General features: G+C 39.0%; 1 protein-coding gene across 2 annotated transcripts in view; it reads right to left on the bottom strand.

Moving 5' to 3' along the window:
• Positions 1–1,871: 1,871 nt before the first annotated feature.
• Positions 1,872–13,299, bottom strand: part of EFHC2 (EF-hand domain containing 2) — a 201,342-nt gene continuing 189,914 nt past the window's right edge. For both annotated transcript variants that reach the window (XM_060182527.1, XM_016190474.2), the window contains one exon: positions 1,872–2,190. In XM_060182527.1, the coding sequence (XP_060038510.1) occupies positions 2,089–2,190 (102 nt within the window). In that variant the 3' untranslated portion in view covers positions 1,872–2,088. The remainder of the gene's footprint in view (positions 2,191–13,299) is intronic.

The following is a 13,299-nucleotide window of genomic DNA, read 5'->3' as shown; positions in this document are numbered from 1 at the left end:
AGTATTATAATTTTTGAAAAATGAGTTTTTCTTATACAGAAAATTCTATATCTGAGTGTCAGTAAGCCAGCTCTTTTCTAAGCAACACACTGTCACAAAGGTGGAATAAAAAATGAGATTGAAAGGGCCTTTGAAGCCCTTTTCTTCTTCTTTGAGCCATCTCTGAAAGGTAAAAGACTCAGTACCTTCTCTTTCTTTTTTTAAACTTAAAAAAACCTTTATTAATTGATTGGATAGAGACAGCCAGAAATTGAGAGGCAGAGGGAGATAGAGAGGAGGAGAGACAGAGAGACACCTGCAGCACTACTTCACCACTAGTGAAGCTTTCCCCCCTGCAGGTGGAGACTAGGGGTTTGAACCTGGGTCCTTGCACACTGTAATATGTGTGCTTAACCAGGTGCGCCACCACTTGGCCCCCCAAATTCTTTATTATCTAAATTTATTTGGTAGGAGTCAGGCAGTAGTGCAGCGGGTTAGGTGCATGTGGCGCAAAGCGCAAGGACCGGTATAAGGATCCCGGTTCCAGCCCCAACTCCCCACTTGCAGGGGAGTCGCTTCACAAGCAGTGAGGCAGGTTTGCAGGTGTCTATCTTTCTCTCCTCCTTTCTGTCTTCCCCTCCTCTCTCTATTTATCTCTGTCCTATCCAACAATGATGACATCAATAACAATAATAACTACAACAACATTAAAAACAACAAGAGCAACAAAAAGGAAATAAATAAATAAATATTTTAAAAAATTATTTGGTAGATAGCCAGAAATAGAAAGGAAGTAGGAGACAGAGAAGGAGAGAGACAGAGAGACACCTGCAGCCCTGCTTGACCTCTTGCAAAGCTTTCGCCTTGCAGGTGGAGACAAGGGGCTCAAAACCAGGTCCTTCCATACAGTAATGTGAGTACTCCCTTCAGTCCCTTCTCTACCTATAGACTTCTGTTGTCTTTAAGAACACTGTATCCAACTCTGAAACACTGGGTAGACTGGGATAGACTTCCTACAATACATTCCCAAAGGTACATGATTATGGATTGAAACCATACCAACTCATGAAATTCATTATATATAGGCCTAGGAGAAAAAGAAGAAAACTAGAAAAATATGGGGTGGGGGATTAAATCATAGCCTTAGCAGATTTAAACCTCTGGGGTGAGTGTGCTGTGTGTGTGTATCTGTGTTTGATATGAACCAAAAAAAAAAATCTTTCAATACCAGCAAAATAGCTCAGTTGGATAAGGCACTACTTTGCCATGTGAGCGACCCAGTTTTGAGCCTGGTCCCCACTACAATGAAGAAAGCTTTTGATACTGTAGTATCTCCCTTTCTCTCCCCCCCATGTGTATATGTGTGTGTCTGCTTCTCTGTTTTATGTAAAAAAATTCTTTCAAAATTTTTAACATTCACATCCCTAAATATTTCAGACACAATACATTTTTAGTTATAGTATAACTATATGAACATAAAACAGTCATATTTATATTAGATATAAAAGGACACTACAATATAAACACTGCACCGTACACAGTTCATTTCCTCTCCTAATTTATGTGGTGTGTGTGTCTTTGCAGAGGATTAGAGAGAGATTTCTTGTCTTCTCATATCTTTATCAGTATTTGAAATATCTTTACCCCAAAGATTTCTAAGGACTGTTTTGATAAGGTGGGATTCTGTGAAACAAAATTATATATAAACATGTTTCGTGAGGATTTTTAAAATGTTTAACAGAACCACAACTTATTTCTCTAAGATGATTTGATTTTATATTATCATACAGAGAGGTCAAAAGTCACTTTCTTTTTGTGTTATAGTGAATAAAAACTATGTTGGACAGAGAATTACCATAAGATTACTTGGTACTAATAGGTAATACATATAATAAAATGTGCAATATTTCTTTAATGTCATTTTAATAAAGCTGGTACATCAGTAATATAATAGGATGTTCTGAAAAACTGAAATGACAAAGGAAATTAATTGTGGTTCAAGAACACAGCTCATAATGAACCTTGCTTCTTTTTCTGTTTCTACTACAATAGCTTGGCAAAAATTAGAAAATGTAATCAAAGGTTGTTGGCTTGAACAACCTGATAGGGTTACTCATCGTCTAATCCATATATATCCTTTATAAGAGCTAAATAGTTGATGCATCTCACAGGAACGGGTGATGGCATTCCGATCCATTCATCTTCACATATCTAGGGGGGAAAAACAACAACAAAAATGAGTAATATAATTAGAATCACATTTCAAACTGCAGTTTCACAAAGAGAGATAAACTCTTATCTTAGTAAATAGCTAATTTTCAAAAGAGACATTTCTATCATTCAGACTCTTAAGAACTTTGGGGGAGACTGAATTTTCTTGCTTGGTTCCTGTACCACAGGCATAAACTCAAACCATGTGCCATGCTGCTTTACAGAGTTTCTTGTGAAATATATTTCCTGTTCCTTTGCTATGGACTCTGCCACATGATTGGTTCTGGCTTATGTCATGTTGACAGACCAGAGATGCTAATGTGCTGGCTTGGTCTTCTGCATCTCCGTCCTCTCCATGGGAAGAACATGATCCAGTTTTGCTCCACATGTAGAGCAGAACAGACTCTGTTTGCAGACTGGAGCCAAGACCAGCTGATGTATAGTTCCATAATGAGAAAAATAAATATCTGTTACTGTCAACCACTGTAATTTGGGGGGGGGGCTTTTATGTGCTACTATTGCAGTAGTAGTTTCTCTTATATTGAGAACATTTTTTTTTTTTACAATACCCACTGGTAGCTATGCTGGTTGCTTTGCTGTCTCCTCAATCTAACAAAGAAAGGGAAATTGTATATGAGTACATGGCATGCTATTATGGATAGTTTACTTTATGTATATGTATATATATTTTTAATTGAAGAAATAATGATTTTCAGTAAATACAGTTGTTGATACAAGTGTAAAATCTCTCAGTTTTCTGTAAAACACTCTCATACCCAGTCTAGGTCTTCCTCCACCATCATGCACCAGGACCTGAAAGCACCCCACATCCAGAGTACTCTTTTTATTTAAATATTTTATTATCTTTATTTATTTGATAGAGACAGCCAGAAATCAAGAGGGTAGGTGGAGACAGAGAAGGAGAGAAAGTGAGACACCTGCAGCACTACTTTATCACTCTCAAAGCTTTCCCCCTGCAGGTGGGGACCGGGGGGCTCAAACCTGGGTCCTTGAGTATTTTAACATGTGCACTCAACCAGGTGTGCCACTACCCAGTTCCCAGAGTTCTTTGCTTTGGTACAACACTTCCAAACCAGTCTAAGTTCTCTTTTGTGTTTCCCCTTTCTGTTCTTATTTCTCAACTTCTGTCCCATATTCTTTCTTCTCTTTCTGGCTTATCTCACTTAACATGATTCCTTCAAGCTCTATCCAAGATGAGGTTAAGAAGTTGAACTTTCATTATATGTATTTGTGTATGAAAGCATACCTACATGTATACTTTAAATGACATTTATGTATGTGTACATTTGCTGATTTCAGACAATAAATGCCTTCTCTTTAGAGAGGCTTAGTAATGAGGCCGGGCGGTGGCTCACCTGGTTGAGAGCACATGTTTTAGTGTGCAAGTACCAGGTTTGAGCCCTAGGTCCCCAGCTGCAGGGGGAAAGCTTCATGAGTAGTGAAGTAATGCTGCAAGTGTCTATTTGTCTTTCTCCCTCTCTATCACCCCCTTCCCTCTCAATTTTGAATTTTGTCTATCCAATAAATAAAGATACTAAAAAATTTAAACTAAGAAATGCTTAGTAATGATTTTTGATGGGGCAAGCTAGAATAAAACTTAGTTCTATGAGAAATTAATCAATATATAGAAGAACAAATTGGTGAAGCATTTCATGACGTTAACATCAAAGATGTATTTGGAGACTCTACCACATGGGCAAGGGAAACAAAAATAAGATTGAACCAATGGGACTACATTGTTGTTTTATCCAGGCTGGCTTCACGGGCGGGTAACAGAGACGACCAGAGACATACGGCTGGGCTGAGAATGCAGTTTAATCTTTATTCACCAACGGGCAAATCACCACACCATGTGCTTTTCTCCATCATCCTCTCTCCGCCACTGCTGCTGGGACTCTGCCCATCCTTAGCATAGGGGGCGGGGAGAAAGCGGGCGCGAAACTAGCAAGGGGCAAACCAATTCTTCTCAGAGGTGGGGGGAAGGGAACATACCAACCAACACTACATCAAATTGAAAAGCTTCTACACATCAAAAGAAAATTCTGTAAGAATAAACAGGAAGCCTAGCAATTGGGAGAAGATATCTGCATACCACACTTCAGACAAGTAGTTGATAATAAATACCTATAAAGAGCTCATACAGCTCAACAAAAAGAAAAATAACAACAAAATAAAAATGGGCAGAAGATAGGAATACACAGTTCTCTAAAGAGAAACACATAGTCCACAGACATATGTGGAAATGCTCCAATTCACTCATCATCAGAGAAATGCAAATTAAAATCACACCACCTCACACATCAGAATGGCCTTCATCATAAAACAGGAGAGGATAAGTGCTGGAGAGGATGTGGAGAGAGAGGAACACTGCTGGTGGGCACACAAACTGGTGCCACCACTATAGAGAACAGTATGCAGATTCCTTCATCAAATACAAATGGAAATACCTTATGACCCAAGAATCCCACTCCTAGGCATTATCTGAAAGAGATTATAACACTAACTGAATGGATAGATGCATCCCCATCTTCATAGCCCAATTATGAAAGCACCTAACATGTCTTACAACAGATAACTGGATTACCTTTTTTTTTTTTTTTTTTTTTAACCAGAACACTGCTCCATTCTGGCTTATGGTGGTACGGGGGATTGAACCTGGGACTTTGGAGACTCAGGCATGAGAGTCTGTTTGCATAACCATTATGCTATCTACCCCTGCCCACAACAGATAACTGGATTAAAAGAGTTATGGGACATACACTCAGTGAAGTACTACTCAGCAATAAAAAGGTAATATTATGTCTTTTAGGAGAAAATAGAACTAGAGAAGATTATGCTTAGTGAAGTAAATAAGAAGGACAACTGACAGAATGTTTTCACTAATATGTGGAATATAAAGAATTGAATGGGGAGTTGGCGGTAGTGCAGCGGGTTAAGCGCACGTGGTGCAAAGCACAAGGACCGGCATAAGGATCCCGGTTCGAGCCCCCGGCTCCCCACCTGGAGGAGGGTTGCTTCACAGGTGGTGAAGCAGGTCTTCAGGTGTCTATCTTTCTCTCCCCCTCTCCATCTTCCCCTCCTCTCTCCATTTCTCTCTGTCCTGTCCAACAATGACGACATCAATAACAACAACGATAATAACTACAACAATAAAGATACAAAGGCAACAAAAGAGAAAATAAATAAATGTAAAAAAAAAAAGAATTGAACATAGGACATGAAAGTGACAACAGCAGAAGTCAATCAATATCCAAGACTGTGGAAAAACTATAGTGGTTATGTAGGGGAGCAAGATGGAGTGGGGGCGTCATAGACATTTGGTGGTGGGAACGGTGTAAAATTATACTCCTATTAACTTATAATCTTATAAATCACTATTGATTCAATATGCCAAGGGTGAAAAATAGATTTAATATTTCCAGTTCTCTGCCTAGATCACAGCTCTGAGTATACATATTTTCTTTATCCTAAATATTTAATGTCTCATATTTGTAAGATGATCAAATTCTGATATGGCTTAAATGCTTTAAGCAGATCTAAAAATAAATCTGTGTGTATGTGTGTGTCTGTGTGTGTATACGTGTATTATTCACTGTTCTCAGCGCTTTACTCAACGTTTGAATGACTAAATGGCATCTTTATTAATGTATTTTTGTATGTATACATTTTTAAAAATACTTATTAGTGATTTAATATTGATCTATAAATTATAAGATAATGAGTATAATTCCACACCTTTCCCACCACCAGAATTCTGTGTCCTCATTCCCTCCATTGGAACCTGCATTAGGTTTTCCAAAATCACAGATATAGGTTGACTATTATTCCTATAACTATATTATATATATATGTATATTTTTCTTTAATATCTAAGTTACCTACAACTTTAGGCCAGATAGATAAAAACCATTTGTGCCTGTCAGTATTTAAGATACTGTAGTTAGTAGACATCCTTAAAAGTCATGAAGCATAGTGAGGTCAAGTATATTATGGTAAATCCTAACTATTGAATTTTCAAAGAAAAATAAGTTCCCAACTACCTTGGTTATAATGATAATTAACTACCGCTATTCTAAACTCCTTCTAAGACTAAAAGGAACTCTTACCATTCTTTTTGAGACCGGAGTTTCTCCTAGTCCTGGAACCTGTGGGACTTTGTTCTTATTTTTTGATGTTTCTTCTTTCTAATCCCTTACCCTGTTAGACTGCCTCCGTTGACCTCAGCTAAATCAGTGCTACCGGTGTTGCCATGCCACATTATACTGCTACTGACTTGCTACTGTGGATTGTCTACAGAGATGCCAAGCCTGAAATGTCAACCTCCCAACACCTCTAATCTGGTGAGATCTTTCCTATCCTAATTCCAATTCAGATGGCATGATTTCTGACACAGTTACAGATACCAGCTATGGGCTAGGATCTAGGGTAATAGATACATGTGCACATGTATCCACAAGCAAGGGGCAACTATATACCTCAAAGTCAAAGTACTTAATAGCTCTCTGAGATTAGACTTAGACTTCATAAACCTGGCATTCTAGTAGAACGGCCTAAAGAGGGCAGAAGGTAGATAGCATAATGGTTATGCAAACAGACTCTCATGCCTGAGGTTCCAAAGTCCCAGGTTCAATCGACCATACCACCATAAGCCAGAGTTGAACAGTGCTCTGGTTAAAAGAAAAAAAAAAAACTTAAAGAAGGCATCATAAATTCTCTAACCATATATTTATTACTTAGGTCCAGAAGACATCCTCTCTCTTACCCCTTACTTCACTTCCCTCAGTCACTCAACTATACAAAAGAAAGTAAGTAAAAATATTCATCCATTTTTAATCTCTTCCGACATTATTGCTACTCTTTGATAAGCCAAGAGTTTTACTGTCAAAAACTATATATCAAGTAAAGGACAATTTTATGTTCCTATAACCTTTGTTAGAATCATCAAACAAATAAATGAAGAAAAACTTGAGACTAACTAAGACCCTGCTAAAATCCTAAGTCTATTTCCTCCCTAACTTGAGGTCAGATCCTACAAACCTAATATTGGTTTCAGTGCAATAATTGACAACGCTTTAACAACTGGGAGAAAGCCCAAGCTTGTCAGATAAAGAAGTGACAACAAAAGCTGGATAGAGAAAAGAGACTGGCTCACTTAAGGATAGCCTTTGTGGCCACTACGGGCCACCCTATCACTTGTGATCCTAGACAGGGGATCCTTGGATCCCCCATAGATAATATGGGCCTAGATGTCTGATAGATCCCTCTTTCTACTCACACTCATTGGGAACATCATTATAAGCCCTTTTCGCAGGCTTCTACAGGACCATGCCCTCCCTATGAACTAGCAATAGTCGGGACCGTCCCACTCTCCGAAAGGAGGCTGGGTCATCCTACTCTGCCACTAAAGGAAGAAAAAAAGCTCTACAATGAGTGCAGTTTAGAATGTTCCCAGCTGTGACTATGGACTGTGAGCTCAGTCTGAAAGGGACTTGGAGACTGTATAGACTCCTTTGCTAAATATGAATAGATATGGGCCTTGGGTTAGATCATTGTGGTAAACAATTCATTTGTATATCTTCTTCAAGTTTGCAAGAAACTCTCTGGCCTAATCCTGCTTCCTAGTTCTACTCTCAGCTCTGACACCATCTTCCGAGACAATATTTCTAGTCCACCTCCATATTAGATTATCAAACTCAAGCAAAGGTTATTAAGACATAGGCTCCTAGGAATTCCTAAAATAGACTTCCTAACTTCCTTGTTCCTTAATGGTCCTACTTGCATCTACTCTATTCATACTTTATGCTTCCTGTTTATTACACCTTTTGTCCTTTTTTCCACTTTACTGCATTTCAGCCACCAAGTTCCAGATGCTACTATGACTCCATCCTGACTTCCCTGGGCAAACAACCTCACCAATGCTTCCTGGAACCTCTCCTCTCCAGATCCCTACCCCACTAGGTAAATATAAAAACAGGCTGAGGGTATGGGTCGACCTGCCAACACCCATGTCCAGCAGAGAAGCAATTACAGAAGTCAGAACTCCCATCTTCTGCACCCCCCAAAAGAATTTTGATCCATAATCCCAGGGGGATTAAACAATATGAAGTTTCCAACAGAAAGGATGGGACATAGCACTCTGGAAATGGGAACTATGGAATTATACTCCTATTACACTCATACCCCTTACAATCTTGTAAATCAATGTTAAATCACTAATAAAAAATAAAGTATAAAAAATAAATTAGTCAAAGAGACTTCAAAAATTAATGTGTAGGTCAACCTATACAAGTACACATATGACTACACCTAGTTTTCATTTATGCTGCAATAGTCGATGTTGATATCAGCCAAGAGGCTAATGACTGTGGTTGGTTATATTTCTATTGTCAAGACTGTTTGTTTGTTTTTTTAAGAAAAGAAGTCATGTCTTTGCCAGTATTACATTCGTATGCAGATTCTCAAGGTAGCACAGACATTAAGTAAAGCCTCAATTATCCTCTGCAATGGAACTGTGGCAACATCCTGAGTAAGTGATGTTTCTCTTGGGCTTGATGGGGCAAGAAGTTATGCAGGAGGTTAAAATGATGAAAGCTGTCCCAAGTATAGGGGGCAGCATAAACACAAGCCTAGAAACCTAAAAATCTACTTTTTAAGAAAAAGTGAGTGGCAGGGGAGCTGGTATAACAGATATGTAAAAGACTTTCATGCCTGAGGCTCCAGAGTTCCAGGTTCAATTCCCAGCACCACCGTGAGCCAGAATTGAGCAGTGCTATGGTAAATAGTTAATAATTAATACCAAGAAAAAATTAAACTGAAAAAGTGAATGCAGAGTGGCAGAAGAAGTAGTTTGAAGGAGAAATGTGGGCTAAACTTGGGGCTTTTAGTGTTAGCTTATACTTCATACCATGGCTAGGAAAATTTATTGGTGGGTCCCAGACAGAGAAGCTGGATTAGAAATCGGTTAGCTAACTGTTGTATATGTGAAGAATGAAGTAGGCAAAACACTTTAGAGATTACTGCAATTGTCCTGGGGAGAGATGACAGCTAAGTAAAAAAACAATGTAGTGATTCTACTCTTCTTCTTCAAAAATTCCTCCATTAAGAAGTTGAGTCCAAAGCACTAACAGGAATGACCATTCAGATAGATAAATGGTTAAACTAACTCTTAGAGTCTATTTTTTTTGCAATTCATATTTCATGTAATTTGGCAAAATGTCTGTCCTTAGATTCAAAGCAGAAAATCACTGTGTGCATGTGTGTTTACAAAGTTATATGAAAGCTGAAATCAGTAGTCGTCCAATTCCATGATTCAACACAACCTTAAAAATATCTGGTCCTTTTTCCAGCCATGACATCATCTCCCCAGACAATAACTTAGATCCACCTGCATATCAGATGTCAGGCTCAGGAAAAAAAAAACTAGAATAGTCATGGGCTCTTTGGAATATAACTGAAAGAGGCCTACTAACAATCTACAAAACGGAGACCCCCAACGCTTCATCTGAACTTTTCCAGCCTTTAGGTTCATGATTAGTCAACAATTTGTTTGGCTCTATATGCTAACTCTTTTTTCTGCCACCAGGTTCCAGATGTTACCATGATGCCAACCAGACTTCCTGGGCAGACGACCCCACCAACATGTCCTGGGGCCCCACTTCACCAGAACCCCACCCCACTAAGGAAAGAGAGAGGCAGGCTGGGAGTATGGATCGTCCTGTCAACGCCCATGTTCAGAGGGGAAGCAATTACAGAAGCCAGACCATCCATCTTCTGCACCCCATAATGACCCTGGGTCCATACTCCCAAAGGGATAAAGAATAGGAAAGCTATCAGGGGAGGGGATGGGATATGGAGTTCTGGTGGTGGGAACTGTGTGGAGTTGTACCCCTCTTATCCTATGGTTTCGTCAGTGCTTCCTTTTTAAAAATAAAATTTTTTTAAAAATGTAAAAAAAAATCATTATAAAACTTAAAAGCAATTTTTGCTCAGGACTTGCATACATGAACCAGAAGTTTCATTCCCTAGCATTGCACAAACAGGAGCAGACCGGGTAGTGTTGCACCCAGTTCCTGCTTGGAGAGGGGGAGGGGAGAGCTCTTGAGAGTGGTAAAGTGGTGGTGCTAGTGTCTCTCTGTCTCTCTTCCTCTCTATCACCCTTTTACTTCTTAATTTCTAACTGTCTCTATCCAATAAGTAAATGAAGATTAAAAAAAAAAAAAAGAGGGAGAACAGGAGGCCGGGAGGTGGTGCACCAGGTTAAGTGCACATAGCGCCAAGTGCAGGGACCCGCGCGGAAGGATCCTGTTGGAACCCCTATCTCCCCACCTGCAGGGGAGTCGCTTCACAAACTGTGAAGCAGGTCATGTCTGTCTTTATCTCCCCCTCCCTGCCTTCCTCTCCTCAATTTCTCTCTGTCCTATTCAACAACAACAGCAACAACAAAAATGGACAGGAAAAAAAAAATATGGCCGCCAGGAGCAGTGGATTCATAGTGCAGGCACCCAGCCCCAGTGATAACCCTGGAGGAAAATAAAAAACAAGTAAAAATAACAGGAGCAGAGCTAATAAATCAATTATAAGTTTATTATTCCCCCACCCTCAGAGAAATACTCAGCTCTGGCTTATGGTGGTGCTGGGGACTAAACTTGTCACCTTTAGTGCTTCAGTCATGAATAACATTTTCGTATAATCATTAATGATCTCCCCCTTCCTAAATGAATCAGTATTAAAAATAAAATATATGCAACTCAAATCATTATAATGAAATTATTTAGGAAATGAGTTCATACAAAATTGGGTACTAATATAGTCTTCCTCATAGTTTACTAGGTAGCAAAAGATTTTTTTGAGCAAAGAACCATAACTAAAATCCTAAGAATGAAAATAAGAAATAAACTGAAAACTTACAATAAAATAATAACGCAAGAATTTGGAGATGAGAATTAAAATTACTAGTAACAAACCGAAATTTGAACAATGAGACTGTATGTTGAAATTTGAAATTAAAGATAACATAAAATGAGAAGAAATAACACTAGTCCATCCCTTTAAATTATAATTTCTTTAAAATTCACAATGCGTTAAAATGCACAGTGCTTTCCTGACTGTTCGAGCCCCGCTATGTTCTCTAAAATCAATACTACCTCCTTAAATTTTTTTTCTTTTGTTGTTGTTGGGGTTTCATTGCTCCAGGCCAACTTTTTCAGATAGAAGAGACAGGGAAAGAGAGGAAAAGACACCAACGTACTAAGTTTCCCCCAGTGTAGTGCTGTTAAGGGAGGGTTATCACCCAGAAACAGGAGTGGCTACAGGTGTGGCTTAGAATGTGTAGGCGGGGTTTTGAGTTATAACCCAGAACCTGGAAGCCTTCAGGCTCTCTTTCTGAGACTACCATGTGACCTACAAGGAGTTAAGTCCGTTTCATATTCTCTCTCTCTCTCTCTCAATCCCTCTCTCTCTCTCTCTCTCTCTCTCTCTCTCTCTCTCTCATGCTCTTACATGTTTTTGTGTTCAATAAAGTTTAATTTTACCTGGATGATCATGCTTCCCATCAATTCTTTGCTGTGATTGGTTTGACGAATCCTCACAATGGGGGACAGACGCTGTTCCCCGCCCCCCCATCCCTATAACAGTGGAGGCGGAACTCTAATCTGGGTTGTGGGCATGGCAAAACAGGCAACCTCCCAGGTGACCTACCTTACTGACCCCTACTTCTTGAGATTTTATTTCCCTTTGCCACTGTTCTCTAGGTTCCAGGTAGGAGCGGAATTTTTTTTTGCTCAAATATCTGATCAATGTCGCAGGTATATTTACAGTGCTTGAGGAACATTGTCAATGTGATGTGACTTATAACAAAAATCTACATTTGGCCTTTGTCTCTATGTCTAGTAGAAAAAATTTAAAACACTTGGAATTTCAAAGAGAATGGGGAAGCTATCTTTTGTTATGTTAATGAGGTGATTTTTGAAAGTACCCAAAGATGGTGGCCAGCTCCTAGTGGAGATAACACTTTATAGTTGTGTGAATGTTATACATTAGAAAGGGCAGAAAGAATAAGTATTGTAGAGGATGTGAAGGGAAAGGAACACTTTTACACTACTGGTGGGACTGTAAATTGGCTTATCCCCTCTACAAAACAGTCTGAAGATTCCTTAGAACACTAGAAATAGACCTACCCTATCATCCAGGACTTGGTCTCCTAAGGATTTATCCAAAAGAAGCAAAAACACCTATCCAAAAAGAGCGATGTACATCTATGTTCGTGGTAGCAGCTTTTTAAATAGCCCAAACCTGAAAGCAACCCAGATGCCCAACAGTAGATAAGAGGCTAATAAAGTTGTGGTATATACACACAATGGGATATTACTCGACTGTTAGCAATGATGAGGTCATCTCCTTTGCTCCATCTTGGGTGGAACTTGAAGGAATCATGTTAAATGAGATAAGCCAGGAAAAAAAAGGACAAATACTGGATGATTTCACTCATAAGTGGAACTTAAGAAACAAGGACAGAAAGGGAAAACACAAAGTTGGAAATTGAATGGGAGGGGCTGAAGAGGATGTTGAGGTCCTGGTGAATAATGGTGGAACTGGACCTAAGTTGGGGATTGGGGTGAGAGTGTTTTGCGGATGCCTACCACAAAGAGATGAGAAATTGCACCCATGTGTCAATAACTGTTCTATAAACCATTCAGCCCCCAATAAATGATCAAAAAATAGATGATGGGGAAATATCACAGCTTCCTTATACTTCGGGCAAGACAACTTTGATATACATATACATAGATATATAGATATAGATATCACTGAAGCCATGTTTCCCACAGATATTCAGCTTGAGTCACCCTCATTTGTTAACGATAATCTGATCACTAATGTGATAATATCAAATTTGATAATATGCTCTATACTAGCTCCTTCTCTTCCATTTATCAATTTTCTACTCCCTCCCTAGTGTTCTCTGCATGTCCCTCAAAATATAGTTATACTCAAATTCTTGTGTCTGGGGGAAGCTCAACAAAAACATTATGCAATTTTGCGTTTGTCAAAAATTAATACAATGACTATGAAAGTCTTGGCAGAAATTGG

The sequence above is a fragment of the Erinaceus europaeus genome, chromosome X, assembly GCF_950295315.1.
Source record: "Erinaceus europaeus chromosome X, mEriEur2.1, whole genome shotgun sequence".
In the NCBI taxonomy this organism is placed as follows: domain Eukaryota; kingdom Metazoa; phylum Chordata; class Mammalia; order Eulipotyphla; family Erinaceidae; genus Erinaceus; species Erinaceus europaeus.
This window is presented reverse-complemented; position numbering and strand designations above follow the sequence as displayed.